The sequence below is a fragment of the Rhea americana genome, unplaced genomic scaffold (genome assembly GCF_003343005.1).
Source record: "Rhea americana isolate MKP2758 unplaced genomic scaffold, rheAme1 scaffold_30, whole genome shotgun sequence".
Taxonomy (NCBI): Eukaryota; Metazoa; Chordata; class Aves; order Rheiformes; family Rheidae; genus Rhea; species Rhea americana.
The window spans coordinates 2,287,357-2,304,664 of NW_028186424.1; the positions used below are offsets into that span (position 1 = coordinate 2,287,357).

Genomic DNA, 17,308 nt, shown 5'->3' on the forward strand with positions numbered 1-17,308 from the left:
GAACTACCTGAAGTTACTGGACAACATCATTAGCAAAAAAATAGATGTACAGATTAAAATCAATACTCCCAAAGCCCAAAGAAAAATACATGTCTGTACATACACACATACTTTCATGGACTTACAATATGTGCGCACAGCCATGCAAGACCATGAGCCATGATCCAATCCCACTGAAGGCGATGGATGGATACTACAGCAGATTACATAAAGACTGTAGTAACCTGTCTAGATTTTAAAGAATAAATTATTTCTGTTTCAKAAAAATGCAGCTCTTAGCACCCTAACAAAAATAAGTACAATTTCATATTTTAAAAAACTTAATGGAGTTAAAAAATACAACAGAGCTTAAAAAAAAAAATAAAATAAAATAAAATAAAAAAAACACTTCATCACTTCATGTAAGCCTTACTTCCAGTTCTATACCTTATTTGGATAATTCTGACAGCAGAGATTTAATAAGGGAAACACTCTTACTTTTTCCCTCATGATAATAGGGTAAAATCCTGACCCTAATTTTCAAAGAAATGTTTTGATACTAACCTACTCAGCTARGACTTTACCCAGGAAGCCTGCAAGATCTCACTCCAAAGTTARAACTTTGTTTCAGTAGAATGGTGTAGGGGTCTTGAAATCTGAAAGAACTCTCCCTTACACCTGAGGTTCCCATGTAGATTAATCAATCACTCCAGGTCCAAGATSATTTTCAGTCACCCCTGTGTCCTTTAATGATAATAAAAGAATGGTAGTCCAGGGTCTTGCTCTCAAGGATTCAATGAGTTTAAATATAAATGGCAGAAAGAATGGCAAACACAAACTGTGTGCCAAATGAGTTACGGCTTTGTTTTGCTTTTCATTTTTTAAACAAAGATTTCTGGAGCTTGAAGAGTTGCAAGCTGCAGATAAAAGCCAAACATCACTATAATAAAGTTAAGCAATAAATGGAAAGAGAACAACTGTAGTCAAAGAAGGAATGCCTGTGTTTCCATCTGTTTATTTCTCTCCCAGGTGCTACTGGGGATCTCCATATTCCTGCCTTCTTGTAAGTCTGAGCAGAGAGTATTACTTCCAGGGAGAGACATGTTGAGAATTTAAAGCTTTGAGGCTCTGCTTGAACAGAGATGGAACAGTTGCCTTCTGGCAGGAATTAAAGCTGGTATGGAAATTTCACAAAAGGAATTAAAAGATGGTCTGGAAATTGGCCAGAAGTAGATCAAAGGAGCTTTAGCAGCATGAAGACACATACCAGAAGATGAAAGGGGACTTCAAGGCAGACCATTAGGTTTAGGAAWGAATCTGTTGCTTGGGTAGAAGGTCGTATGAAGCAGAGGAAAATGTAAATTATTCTTGTGAAATATTTAGTCCCAAAGTAGTAGTAGCTTCTTGTATAATTTCCATATTCTTGACCACCTCTCAGGCACCCAGTAGAACAGATGCATTTCAGATTGAGCCTAAATTATAAATTGTAAGAATTGATCAGCAGCATACTTCTCCTCCCCTTCAGGCATCATATGCTACTGGATCAAGCAGAATCTGACTTCCAAAACATTTCTGGTTTAATATTAACTTCTGTGTTCAGTCTGCAACACAGAAAGCTTCTCCTCTCTGAAACATAAGCTAATAAAACTTTCAAAATCATTTTCACCTCAGTTCTTATACAGAGAGAGAATATACAGAGAGGGGGAGGCCAAAATACGACTTCACTGAGACTCACTCACATAATTTCAGGAGCAAACTGGGCCCAGATCAGTTATAAACAGAATATTGAAAGTGAATAGTTTTTAGAGTGGCTAGCTTCAAAATAAGAAATGGATCRTCCATGGATATGATCTGGGGAGCCCCAGAGTTGAAAAGTGGTGGTCTGTGGATTCTGAACTGGTTAAAAGCTTCAGGGAACTTAATGAATTTATTGCTCGTAAGAATTATTAGGTTGGCAGGTACTTCCCTCATCTTTGTTTCTGCCTTATCTGCTACTATCACACTCTGTTCATCCTTTCATCAGTGAAAACTTTCTTCAAAAAATAAAATGAAATCTTGCCATGCTCCAGCAGAAGGTTTCTGAGTGGGCCACAGACAGAACAACAGGAAGAAAAAAAAAAAAAAAAAAAGATTTCTCATACAAATTCATGAGGTTCATCAATTAGATGATAAAGTGTATGAGTTCCCCTGATGCCTTGTCCACAAAGGATGAGCCAGCTGGTGGAGTTACTACCTTTAAGTAAMACTAAGTGTTCGAGTTTACTCAGGAAGCACTGAGTTCTATCTCTTCTAGTGACCCATGATGGCAYATTCTTGTTGTCACATATAGTCAAATCTTATCTGACTACCCTTGGAGTATTTTTAGATAAATACAGCTGATGCATGCATCCAAGAGATCTTGGCTTGTAAGTTCTTATGGGGTTTCACACACACAGTAACACATCAGATTTTGGAGTCGTCATTTCTASATTGCATTGCAAGTCCCTGTAAACCCAAAACGGCAAAGAAAAGGAAGATTGCCATTTTTCAGCCTTCAAAATAGACATCAATCAGTTCATTCACGCCTTCAAGCTCAGCTATGTGTATTCTATTATTGTGATAGTGCATATATTTTAGGCACATAGTAATTAAAAAACTGATTCCATTAACCTATGATACAGATCTCCAAGAATGTAAAACTATAGAACTAGAATACTTTTGTAAACCATCCTAAATCATCTGTCAGGCTGCAGAATGGAACCGCATTTTAGAAATGGTGCTTGACAGACGAAGACTTCTGAAAAATCAGATTTAAAGATGGAAAACATCATTAGTGACAGCTCTGAAGTTGAGAGTATTTTCAATAYAGAAATTTATACTAAATCTCTAAAAAGCAAATCTTGGCAAAATTCAGATAAGGTTTTCTATTATTATTAGAAATTATTAGAAATTTYTATTATTATTAAGAAAACTGCAAAAGTTAAATTCCTAGTAAAAATATACCAGTTGTGAAGACTGAATGCGGTCATTAAAATGTGGAATAGAGAAATTTTTGTCTTGGTTTCAGTGCCAGGCAAAATGTAACTACATCTATCACGTCCCATCTGTAATAACCAGGCTGATGTTTGCTCTGTGGAGTTTGAATTGCTAATTCCTCCAATTTACACCAACTTCTTGGTTTTCAGGAACAAAAATCGTTTTCTGTCTAAATATATATATATATATATATATACTTACACCTAACAATCAGAAATGAATCCTTGTGCAAACAACTCTCTACAATAGCAACCATCTTTGTTAGTATTTATTAATAGGAGCAGAAGCATCAAAGCTTCCTGACAGTAGAACTATCAAATGTTCTCCCAATACACTATAGCTCATATTTCCTCCTTTCTTCCTTCTATTGCATAAGAATATGACAAAAACATTATAAAAAGACAGTTTCAAAGCAGCATTAAAGTAAGTATCACTACTACGTATATCTTTATAACATTGATCAAAACTTTAACTGTTCTTCTGGTACATGCGTTCACACACAGCAACGGTGATGTTTCTCTCTCYGCTAGAGAGGAGCAACTTCAAAAACAGGCCAAATTTCCTGGAAGCAGTTTCTGAAGAAGCTGTCCTCCAAGTTTGTGGACCGAACAAGACTAAAGGAGTCCATTTGCTCCCGACTCCTCTGTGCTGATGCTGCTTGTGCTATAGGGGAGGCTGCAGCAAGACCGCCCAAGGCATGGCAGGGAAGGAAGGACAGGCAGCCTGTGCTGCAGCGTTCCCAAGAGAAGGGACTATTTTGCCCCCAAGAACTCTGTGTCTAGATTTTCATAAGCAGTCCCAAACCAAACACCAAATTAAAAATGCATTTAAATTAATCTGAAGATATCAAAAAGTACAAAAAGCATTAATATTATTTCAACCCAGCTCAAAACTGGGAAGGATTGATGCAACAATCAACTATTTATTTATATTCTATACAAATCATATTCTACATTTATTTCTGCAAGACATTTCAAATTACTGTAAACTATCACTTGCAGATTGTGTGAATTCTTGCAGATAGTCAATCTGAACTTTTTAATACAATTGGTTGATTTGCAGTATCATTACTGCTAAGACATGCAATCTATTATTATCTATTTTTAATCTAGCAATTTTATAATGTTTAGTCACAGAAACAGCCTCTGCTGTATATGGTCCTGAAATACAAAGGAAAGCACAGAAACACTGAATTCAAAAATTATGTACATACTTAACTCTACAAAATCCACATTCAAAAAACAGAAACTGCAGCTCATCACCACCACAGGAGAAAATTCAAAGTGTAAGAACTCTATGGTTCAAGAAAGCTTCAGTCCTACCACAGGAGAACCCTAATTTCCCAGTTCAGCATATGCTGATGCATCTATGCCAAAATAGTCTGTAAATCATACAAGACTTGAAAGACATATATTGCCCTACRTACAACATTTTGCTCACCCTCTCCCCCTATGCTGAAACTTCTAAATAGTCATACTMTATTTCCAGATTCCCATTTCAAGCAAAGGAGTTGTAAGGAATAATATGCAAGAAAACATGTACTAGCAGCTTCCGTAAGACTTCTGTGAGTGTAACATACATACACAAGCACAAGGGTACGCAACACAAGATCATACTTAATAATACAAGGTCTTCTGGGATATTGGCTATACAGGACAGAATTGTAGAGCAGGTTTGTACCTTACAAAGTCCCACTATAATCACACTTTCCTGAAAAACAGTTAAATAGGAAAAAGAAAGAAAAAAAAATCAGATCTGTGGCTCACATTTTGACCAACTCTTTCCCAAGGCAATGTAGGAGGAGGAAGATCTGCAGGTCAAGTCCTGCACAGTACTCTTACACCTGGCAATCACATAATTGTCAGTTGATTGTCAGAAATCATAAATGCCTAATGCTGAACTAGAGGGCAATTTCCACACCTGTTTATTTGAAAGAGAGGACTTCTGGTAGAGWTACCACATTATGTTTCATCAGGTGCTTGGGAGGAGAGAGGCAGAAAGATTAGGTSAAAGGGCTGACCTGGAAGACACGCACTCGAACAACGAGAAGCACCACAGCTAATACGGCCGTTACTTGCTTCTTAGCATCAGGTGCTCCAGAAATTTCTGTAAGGTATATAATAATTCACAGCTAYGTATTTCAAAGATACTGGATACACAAATTCTGTTTGACGTTCATTGCTGATGAAGGAATATGCTCGACTTAGATCTTCCGTTCAGACTGAAGCCCACAGAGCGCACAGCTAACGTCACCCTACACTGGTTATTCCACTGTGGCAGTTCTGYGTGCAGTAACAAGAAGATACCAAATCAAACAGGGCATCAAAACTGCCACGTACTGACATGTCATGTCATGTACAAGACAACAGTCTTGTGGGCTACCTTGGCAGCTAGTTATGGACTGTGCTGAGCAGCCCACTGTGCTGCTCAGCACAGTCCAGCTGCTGTTAGCTGCTGGGAGGGTGCTTGTGCCACGGTGTCTGATAGACCTTCGCCCTTCCTTGTCCCCAGGGCAACCTGCAAGGCCTCTCTGCCCAAGTGATGGCAAGAAGAGCACAGGACACATCTACTCCCTTGTCCCATCAACTGCCACTGCCTCTTCCTCGCTCCTGGAGAGCTATCTAGTCTGTGACACTGGTAGYATTCAGGGAAGAAATGTCCGAGGAAGGGAGCTAAGCTCAAGGGCAGAATGCAGTGTCTCCAGAAAACCAGAGAACTCATTATGTACCAACCTTTCACAGCATTTCATTTGTACGGATAGTGGTGATCRAATGAAGAAGGGCAGAACCTAAAAGTCAAGTAGACTTGCAAGATCCAGAGAGACACCTAAATCCAGTTTTCATAGTTCACAGAGGCAAAAACCATATTTTTATATTACACACAGATGTTTCTAACATTTCCTTTCCAACAAATGAATTAGTTAAATATGAATGGAAAAGTAATGCTAAYTGTTAGATTGTCAGATTAATAAATTCACAAAATACAATGAACTGTGTGTTTTATGTTGATTTTTTTAAAGGAACTATGTCACTTGAAGTACACTTTTATTATCTTTATTTACACTAGCCAAAAATGGTCTGCTCTTCCTCATGCTTAAGAAACAAAAATAATACAATAGCTTATAAGCAATGAAAAATTTGCTAGAAAAAAGAACTCTCTTACCATAAATAGGGCTACTTTGCTACATGTTTTATTTTTATTAKTAGTAGTAGTAGCATAGGGTATATATATTGGTATATATATGGTAGAACTTTCACCTGGAATCAGTGATGTAGAATACATGTTCATTAGTAAAGCAATGTTCTTAGTGTAACTAAGAACTACAAAACACTTGATCAAGAAAGTGCCTCAAAATGGCTAGAAGCAGTGCATTTAAGGCCCATTTCCATTTTAAAATAGAAATCCTCGTGATTATTTTTTTTCTTCACTCCTTACTCATTTCTTAAGCCTATTCTACCATCCTTTTCTTGGCCAAAATGATTGCACTGATATCAGCCAGTAAATACCTTACCTTCTCTGAGTATATATTTTCTTTACTAAGCTGGGTAAAATAAACTGTGGAAGGGAAATCTCAAAAAGTCAGAAACCAGTAATGATGTAGTAACACAACATAAGTATTAATGATTGATTCCCTTTTTATGGCTGTAATAAAGATACTCAGTTCTTTTCCAACTATAAAATATTCAGTGTTATTGTATCATGTTTCACATTTTAAACTGATGTAACTAATCTATTATTCTCTAAACTCACCGTTTCAATATACGATACACTGTTGAAGTGTCTGAGGTCTATGTAGAAAACAAAATACGTTGCAAGGTACAGTTCTCTTTCAATAATGATGCATACACTAAATAAACTGCTCCTGCAGTGAACAATGACACTTAACTCTACCTGCACTGTGTTATTTAGTTTTACATTATTCAATGCTTTTGAATTGTCAGTTCCAATTAGAAAGAAATCTGGCACAGAGAGAAGCTTGCATGGATCTTTTATCTTACACATACAATGTAATGCTGACCCCCTGAACTTCAGTTTTCAAGATTTATATGTAGTTAGAATATTACTTATTGTAGCTACATAGTTAAATAGATTATTTCTATTAGCAATATATATTTTCTAGTCTATATTTATTTATATTTAATACTATAAATAATTATGAATAAACTGCATATAGCCTAAATTGCTGAAGCAAACGTATCTTCTGTGCCACTCAGACACCTGTCAGCATTCTAGCACCTGRGAAAAATCCTTTCTTAGCACAGCCAGGTTCTTCTGCACTTCCGTGGATTCGCTGCTGGGGAACAAGCTTAATTTGTTTATGATTTGCCCAATGTTCTAGACAGTCATTCTGTTAATATATTTCATTCCCTTCTCCAGGACCTCCAACATTGCCCAACAATTGTTTACTTATTGAGTGGGAGATCATCTATTGACTACATATGCATGCAAAGAGAACTCCGTTTGCTGTAGCCTCGAAGAAGTGAATAATCGGTCCCTGAAGGCAACCTACCACACTCAGCACTCTGCCATTGCATATTTATGCCTTTGCAAAGGGGAAGTGTTACAATCCGGCTCAGTGTTGGATTGGCAATGTGTTACAGGGTCCRTGTGACACTGGTGAGCAGTTCTCACTCGGAAGCAGGACCTGAGCTCCAAGTGAGCAATCCCATGCCTTCACGCATGTGCTACGGCTCACGACACTCTCCCATGAGCGTCTAACAGCCAGCTGCTAAACTAACCCGTGCCTTGAGCAGGCAGGTCTTCACAGAGGCAGAAACAACTTATCACAGCATGTCCCTGCTCTAGAGGAATGCCAACAGCAGCAAGAAACTCCAAAATCCCCATTTAGACTCAGGACTAATAATACTCCTGATCATGAYTTCCTCAGAAGGTAGATTTGGCAGCTTGAACAGATAAAACAGAGAGGAGGTTGGTAGGTAAAATAGAGATGATGATGATTTTAGCAGTGCCTAACCAATGTGGTAGGCAAATTACTTCTACAAAGTACTTTGAACATGTAAACAGCGCAGAAAGAAGCACTGCTGACAGAGTAATTCACTTCGGAKTGCCTGAACGAATCGCTGCCCCGTGTCCCTCGTACTACAAGTAGCCTTAAAGTCTGTGCTAGACAGACCTTAGCTTCAGTACCAATGTCTTGATTTTCCTATGTGCTGAACCAGGCATCCAGTGCMAGGCTTGAGCGGGTGAGCAGGCGTTTGAACTTCAGTGCAAGGCAGTGCGACAGTTGTGCTCTAGCCCTGCCTCCCCTGCTCCACCTAACCCACCCCTATGAATAAAGGCTATAAAGGCAGCAATGTCAATGCCCGTCAATGGAATAAATCCTTATTAATCCGGATCTTCAAGGTGACCCAAAATGTTCATCCAAATAGCATTACGAATGAAAGGAGAACTGTTTCTCTGTGCACAAAGACATAACTATATTCTGTTTAACAAGGGGCAAAGTTATGTTTTAACAAGGTTTACTTCTGTTCAAATTTGACTTCAAGGAAAAAAAAACGTAAGTGACTAGAATACAAATAAGCAATAACTTCTAGTGTTGTTATAAAACTGTTTTTAAGTGAGTTTTTTAAAAAAGATATACCCTCAATAATCACAATGTAATTCTTGAATTAATGTTGTTAAGACAAGACATGCCCTGACCTTAAGAGCAGCTACTTTTTGTACTTTTCTTAACGAAGCTGTCACCAGTCATTCTCAGAGGTAAGTGAACAGACTAGATCAGCTGTGAGCATGCACCGGTAGAGCAGTTCCCATTCTCTGTATTCATCCAAAATTCCCAGGTAGTCATCTCTTATTCAAATTATATTTGATTTATTTATGAAAGTCAAGTTCACAAATAAATTTCTTCTTAGCAGATGAGACTGGATAATTTCTCTTAACTTCAAATAATGAAGAACAGATATACTAATTAGTTTGGTTAAGTGACAAAAAGTCCCAAAATTCTGTTTTCGTTATCTGTGGGGACTTTCGTCTAAAATTATTATGAAAAAAAAAATTTCCATCCTGTATAATGTTTTACATGGTTATCAATCACTACGCTTCACACTGCACTGGTAATTCTCATTATTCTTCAAATATCACATTTGAGGAGTTTAATACACCATTAACATGATTGACTTTTCAATAGAAGCTAAGCCATATGGAACCAATCTGCGCCGTTTGCCTACATGAATGACTAGATACTAAAGGGCAGCTCGGCCCCACTACACCTGTGCAACCACACCAGCTTCACTTGYACTTGCAGGCACAGCCCACAGGAAGCACAGGGATTGCTAGAAACTAGAGTAACTGCAACTTTTTGTTCCTTCCCAAAACAGCAACAATCCATAAAAAAGCAGGGATGAACCAATATGCTGGACCCGTCTGCATACAACTTGCAGAATGCCTTCGCCAAGTGTGTAACRCCAGAGGAGCAATTCTCCATCCCGGTAAATTTGGGTTCATGGAAGTGTATCACAGTCTTTAACATAGAGTTTTGTAAGAGAATGGAGATTTTTCATTAATTTTTTCTCTGTCAGTCATTCAATCTGTAAAATACAGAGCAGCTAAACTAACAGTACAGTTGCTCAAGGGAGCAGCATGGTCATTCCCCACATTTTTTTCCCTCTGCCAGGAATGCAGCGACCATACAACTCACCACTCTGAATCTCATCTTGTTCTGCTTATCCCATCATCCTGAGACAGCAAAGCAGTCAGCAGTCCTGTCAATTTTACTGTTAATCTTAAGCATATGAAATGTCAAGGGAACTCACAGACTGAAGGTCCTTCTCTGCTCCAGAAAGTACACAATCATCTTCCCTCCTGTGCCTTCCCCAACACACTCTCACCGTTTTTTCTTGCCGTGCCCATTCATTATCCTCCCTAACAGATTGTGTTGGGATGCCACAAAGGCTCTCATTTTTCCCCTCCAGCCCCTTTTCTTTCCCATGTCACACTGTGCCTCTCCTACTCTTCTCTCTTCTTCTAAAGGTGTTGTTGAAATAATACATTTTACTGACACACCACCTCCCGGGCAGCTGGTTCTCACAGCTGGGGTGCAAAAAGCAATAAAGATAAAACACAGCTCAGCAATGAATCACAGGCCAGAACAGATCTCAGAGGTCATCTAGTCCATCCCTCTGCCCCAAAGGACAGTCAACTATCCTATGTCATTTCTTACAAACATCTATATAACCTGCCCTTAAAGATTTCCAGTGATGGAAACTCCACAAGCTCCACAGGCAGTCTAAACATCCCTATCTTTATCTAGCCATTCACTATCTTTACATTAGAAAATTCAATCTTTTCTCATAGGTCATATTTCTCTAGGCCTCAGGCCTTCTTCTTTTCTTTAAATCATGAGGTCTCTTTGGTTTTCCCCATGAAAACTGGTACAGAAACTCCAATTAAAGTAGATACCTTCAAAAACCACTCTTGAAAGCGGCCATCGAAAAATTTCCTGTATATTGCCACTGAAATTAAGTTCCCTTTTTTCAGCATGTAGCTACAACATACTTTTAAGACTAGAAATGCGAAAAGTATTCAAGTCCTGCTTGTCTTAACTCGATTTATTTTACTGCAGATAAGCATATATAACTGTAGAATCAAGTCCAGGTCGTCACTTTTGTTTTACATTTTTCTACAATGCCTGTTACCAGAATCAGTACAAGAACATCAACAATCAGACTAAGGAACTTTTGAGATTCAAAGAACTATCCGAGATCCAAAGTGAAGGTAAGTCATGTTTTGGACAGATAACTCTAAATGCAACATAAGAATGCCTTACATGYCAAAGGTATGAAATTCTGATTTGCTCAAGCAAGCAAGTCCCATCAAGGATGGACTAGGCCCACTAGCAAGAGCAGAGCAAATCAGACTTGGCTCACAGTCTTCCTATACCCTGTGAATTTATACATAATCTGATTGGGTTTTTTTATTCACTGAAGAAGTAAAGGAGGGAGAGAAGAAATGAAGCAACAGCTAACCCATATATTCTTGATTATTGTTGGCTTTATTCCTCAGAGAACTGAAAAGAAATAAAGTGCATATAAAGGACAGAAATGCTGCTTTTGCAAATGAATTCGTTCTGCTGCATGGAGCGGCAAGGACATAGCGCACTCCTTACCAAGATCTTAAAATTCTGGAAATTGAAGGGAAAAAAGTAGTTATTCACAGAGAGCAACAAACCACTGATTTTCTTTAGGCACGTAATACAATGTAAAGTATTTCTTTGTTTTAAACGGTGGATTACAAAAGCCAAAAAGCTGAAAGCCAGATTTGGGGTTGGCCGCAACAAAATTATCTTCCAATATAACAAAAAAAAAAAAAATCCATTACTGCCCGTAACCTAGAATTACTGGGTTTCCACATGTACAATACTATCATATGCACAGTATTAACATACCACGGGATCAAATGAGAGGACTGTTGTTTCTTAAGGCCTTTACAATTGAGAAATGTTACAGACTGTTTCATGAAGAAAAACCAATTAAAAAAAAAGTACATTTTAAGCATCAACTTATATATGCATCGTGCATCTTAAACAAAATATATCAATGAGAAATTAAAATTTGTTATGGTCCTTTTTGAACTGGATACCTGAAGGTGTCCCTTGAAAAATACATTACAAATAATTAAGTCCAGTCTGTCTTGACTTTTATGTTCTTTCAAAAAGTATGTCAATCTCAGATAAAACAGAAGTGAAAAATTTAATTACAGCTGACAAACTGAGGTTTCCTAAGGAATATTGACCTAGTCAGGGCTGAAGAAATAACACTTTGCTGCTAAAGGTTTCCTATACTCCATCTACCTCAAAAGATCAAGTGACAACATATTTCATTATGACTCCTGATCATAGGGGAAATATAATAGAAGCTAATATTGTTATTCAAGATTCATTCTGACCCATTTCAGACAAGCCACTCCATGCGCAAACAATCACAGAAGAATATTCATTCCTTCTAATCCAAATATCACGTGAAGATAAAACGTTAGAAAAATGTAACAGTTGAGTCAGCAGTGTGCCCAACAGCACTAAATATCTCCACCTAATTTTTAACCCCCCACCCTGATAACATATAAAGCAGAAGCAGACTGATTTACAAAATTCACAAGGGATTATTTTCCTCAAGTTACCAAACTGGCAGACTTCAAAGTCCGAATTTTCACATAGCCGCACATGCACATTAAATATACATCAGAATCTTAACGCATAGCAAATACACTGCAGTAATTATGCAGTGCATTTTGCAGAAACTAAGGCATAAATTTATAAATCTCAAATTTAAGAAAAAGTTTCTTCARATATTATTACAAGTGACTGCATCTCAAAATAAAACCAAAACAAAGCATCATCCAGACAAAAAAAAATGAACTAAAATTTCAAAAACAATAAAAAATGCACAGAAACATGAAGCAGGATGTAAAGAATGTCCTAGGGGCAAGATTACCAAACAATTACACAAGCCAGGGGTAACGGGGACAGTACATAGCTTTTTAGATTTTTCTTCTGAAAAAACTGCATTGTGTTCCCAGTACGGTTAAATCATCCTGCTGTCCTTTACAGTCAAAAAAATGCAAATCATCAATAACCAAGAGAGCATCAGCTGATCACATTTCAGGATGCGGCATGGGAGTATTAGTGACTGCACATTGATCAAATGACGACACAATCTGGAGACCGAGTCTCAAGTAGTATTGGTTGACCCTGTTGTTAAGAATGGTCCTATTATATAAGCCTATACTGAAGCACTGTTTCTGCTGCTGCAAAGTGCTGTTAAAAGTCTGCACACACAAATGCATTTGGAAAATCAGCTATCTACATTTCCCCTGTTCAAACAATCAATCTTAAAATGGCCTGCTCTTATACCAACTTTCTGGCAATGAAATACAGAGTTACTCAGTACCCGACCCAGCAATTTCGCTTGGCTCAAGGTAAATTCTCTCAGCATATGGGTGTCACCTGTAGGAAAATCCTTTTTATGTAACAAACTACCAGCCATTGAATGGCTAAAGATGAAGGTACATTTTCTTTCCTCTATTACCTTGCACATTCATGGAGGATGAAAAGCAGGCAGCAGTATTTCAGAAGATTATGCATACACACTCCTTCTAAACGTATACGGGTCTCAAGGGAACAATCAACTCAGCAGTTTCTGTGATGCTCAGGCTACAATTACCAAAACGAGATGCATAACCTTTATTACACCAGCAAACAGTTAACTTTACAGATTATTTCTCTTACTTTAGTGCTTTCAAATCTTTTATCTCTTTTAAGTAATCAGCTGTTTCCAATCTTTCACACTGCAGCTTCTGTGCTTTCAATGCCAGGTGCTGCACACCTCCCTAGCACAAACTGATCACAATACAAGACCTTCTTTAGCCTCTATACAGGTTCATATGTTATGGTAGCATGACCAAATGCCTTTTGGTTTTATCAGCTCAAACAGATTGTGTTGTTGTATCACACAGAAAAACGCCTTTAAAGTCTTTCTATTAAAAAAATAGCAGCAACCCACCGCTCCAAACATGACACTGCATTTTTGACACAGAGTATGCAATGTAAGAAGAGAATAACAAGAGTATTTCTGTTACCTTCAGTCACATAGTTGTGGTCTCGAAGAAAGCTGTGGTTAATTTTCCGTGTGTCCGTGTCCTCGCCCATTTACAGCAGGATTACTCAGCATGCCTATCCGCAGTGGACTGATAGCATCGGCAGAGGTCGTCACAAGAGCACCATCCATGCTGCCACTGCCTAGCAGAGGCGGGGAGCGCACTGGGCTACCGAGCGCAGCATAATGAGAGCGAGTGATGCAGCACAGATTTCGGGGGTGAATATCGGTGGGGGGGGGGGGGGGAGCAAGAAAATAAAAATGAAGGAAGGAAGAAAAAGAAGTAACGGGCAAAAGGAGGAGGGAGAAACAGCTCCAGTAAATTAAGAAAGCAAAAACCCTGCAGGGGGCTTGCGTGAAGGGAATACAGGCACTTCTCCCGCAGTTAAAGAATAACCCAATTGTTTAGTCAGGTACTCCTTAAACAAGCGCCCACGCAGAGTCTCCTCCGAGTGCCTGCTGCTGGGGATCTTGCTGGCTGCGAGGAAAGCGGCAATCAGCGTACTGCAGCAAAAGCCGCCTGGAGAAGCTCTCTGCTTGCTGCTGCTGCTAGCGCTGTCATATGCCTCTGCTGCATCAGAGCAGGCCCCTCCCCGGCAGCCTCGCGCTGCCCAACCACGCAAGATCTGCATGTTGTAAAGCGAAAAATGAGACTGCAGGTAATTATTTTAGCTCTTCTGCTGGCAAGATGGGCAATGAAAAATTTAAGGGAGGGGATGCAGGAGGAAAAACTTCAAGCTGYTTAAATGGGTTTGCACTGACGCGTACCGTACGCTAAGGTGAAGATACAATTTTGTACTAGTCAATACTGTCATATGCAGTAAAAGCAATAGTCGTTCAATGTCAGCCTGAATAAATATTACAGAAATTGCCAAATATCTGCATACTAAAAAGGAATGGCTGCAGATAAGGAAATCTTAGGAAAAAGTAAGATTAAGCTTTTAATTTTTGTCATAGTTTGTAGATAAAAGACAAACTACAAAGTACGAAAAAAATGGGGGCCAGAAAACAACCTCTGCAGCTTCACTGCACATGAAAGGAAAAGTGGACAAGGGCAATCTTTGCAGGTTATGGGATTTACCTTAAACCTACTATTTTCATTCACTATATTATCCCACGACCTTGAAAAAGCAACGTATCCTCAGAAATAGGAAAGCGCATGCAAATGAAAAACTACTCACTTACACTGTAAAATAAAGCTTGTTCTTTAGCCCAAGTGCTTAAAGTAAATGCAGTTACAATGGTTTGTACTGAAACAGAATTCTTTCAACTGAAAGAAGCAAGTTCCTTGGAATTTTAGTATCTATTCAATAAACTATGACCCGTTTGCTGCAAAAGTCATGTATTCTGAAAAAGTATAAGTGCTACTAAAGTACAAAATTTGAATAGAAAGCAAATGGCTGTGTACCAAAGCCACCATTACAGCAAGAAAAGGGAGTAAGTAATCACAGAACCAATTTAGAGAAGGATGGTGTTGCGGTTTCAGCACTGGAGTCAAACACCACCCAGGTATCCTGCAGGCATTCTGCACAGCCTGGTGGTAGTGGTGTAATTGAAACTTAGACATATGGTTTCTAGGGCTAAATTCAATTTCAAGTGTGCTGCTGTTACTGTTAAAGGGCTATATGGCTCTGGAAAAAGTGCAGAACTATGTAAAATGCTGGCTGTAATTACAATCCAGTGATAAACATCTAATTTCAGGATGAAGTAAGATCTGGGGGCAAAAGAGTGATAGCAATGGAATGACATTCCTCACTTCCTTGTGATGAAGCAATATGCAACAGAACTTCTTCAACCTGACATGCAAACATTATCAAATCTTCCTGTTTGGGAAGGTGGGAAAGTAAAAGGAGATATATGATACTTACAACTGTATAGGACACTTTATTTATGTGCAGCAATGTACAAATGCTAGGGATGTTATTTCTGAATTTAGAGYATCAGCCAATATTGTGGCAGTGCCTGACAGACTGACACTGAAACGACATTGAGGAGCTCTAGCACAAACCATGCAATCAGCACAGCTGCTTTTCAGAAAAAAAAAGCAATTACTTCTTTTATCAGCGTTTTTCCTTAACTGCTAAATCAATTCCACACAAACCTTGCTACTTGGTCCTAGAAACAAATACTCTTTTGCTTAAGGTAGTGGAACTACAGTTCACAAGAAATACAACAGCATCTTAGCAGCCTGCACAGTGAACATCAACAAAGAAGYTGGCCCAACAGCTAGGATACAAACCCGTGTATGTCTGTACTGCACAGCACATCCCAGGTTAGCTCTAGCATCCCAGCACATCTTGTAACTATGTGGTAATCTCCTTTGCTGTGCTCTATGGCAGAAATGGCAGGAGGAGACAAGCAGTTTTAGTCTCTGGTGACTGAGCATAACCTTTGTGCTTGAGCAGTTTGATTCTCTAGCCTGGTAATGCCTTCCTCTCACGCTCAGAGCATCCTTGAGAGCCACAAAGGTTTTACTCAGTATCACCAGTATATTCAGTTACCCAGCTCATAGATCTCTGACTCCCTGAAGAGTATCAGTATTCATGAATTAGGCACATAATTTCCCCCAGCACCACCTGAAATGGCTGAAGAGCCTCAAAACGGGATTCATGTAAGATGGCAGGTTGAGCTAAAACTACTGGATTACACTGGAGTAAAGGTCTTGCATYTTGTCCATCTTAAAGGCGTAGATGTTTATCTTCGGGCTACAGGCAGATGATTCAGAGCAAGAGATATACCCCTGAATTCTTTTCTCACTGTAGGGTTTCTATAACTTTGCATTTGAAAAGGCTTAACACTTTCCAGCATTAATTTTGTCAAGACATCTTAGGTCAGAGTAAAGGCAGAAAAGGGCATGAGCTTTAGACCAATGATCAGCTCTGCATTCTGGCTCTCACTTCAGTTATTGTCTCTGTATTTCTTTCAAGAGCTTTTTAAACATAAAGAACAGCAAGAAAGAGTCTTAGAGAAGGTGTGAGCACCCTGATCTCCCTCTGCCYCCACCTAAATTTCCACACCCACAGATTTATAAAGCCATAGTATTGCAGAGTCCTTTGAAATACAATCTAGAGAGTACAAGTTCAGAGATGATTATTTTAGGCTCTAGCTCTCAAGAGAATCCAGGAATGCCTAAAATGCACAAGTGTAACACAGAATTGTTAGCAAATACTTTAAAAATCCCCAAAATTCTGAAGCCAGAAGTTCGTAACTGCTAGAAGGTAGTCCAAGAGACCAGAATAACTAGGTTTTAATCAGAGCCTCATAGCAACTTCCTTCTTGCATGCTTCATCTTCCTCATTTACCCTTTGTGGGCCTCCTGCCAGCCCCAGGCCATATTTCAGCTCGCAGACTGCCTGCCCTATCCTCTTCAGYCAACTGCTGCCTTTTGCCCACTCTTGCTCTTGTACCTTCTGTCCCAAGCACAAATTCTGCCAACTTCAGGATATCATCTCCTTCCCTTGAAACTAACATCATCAACTTTTCAAGGCTGTGCACCAAACCATTTCTCCTTTCCAGTTTGGAGGATGAGCTTGCCAGCAGCAACACCAAGCAAGGCAGGACCTGCTGCCTTATGAGCAGCAACATTTTCCTTAAGGAGATGCATGGCCTGGTACAGAGCTGGGGTAGATATAACATCCTACACTAAGGATTCAGTCCTTCCAGCTGGTTTGGGTGGACCTTCTTGAAGTCTATTACCAATTTCT

General features: G+C 39.0%; 1 protein-coding gene across 1 annotated transcript in view; it reads right to left on the reverse strand.

The window, feature by feature from the left end:
- The window catches only part of PPP2R2C (protein phosphatase 2 regulatory subunit Bgamma), a 138,137-nt gene extending 124,376 nt beyond the window's left edge, over positions 1-13,761 (reverse strand). The window contains exon 1 of the mRNA XM_085309591.1: positions 13,588-13,761. Within this exon, the coding sequence (XP_085165717.1) occupies positions 13,588-13,657 (70 nt within the window). The 5' untranslated portion in view covers positions 13,658-13,761. The remainder of the gene's footprint in view (positions 1-13,587) is intronic.
- Positions 13,762-17,308: the final 3,547 nt, after the last annotated feature.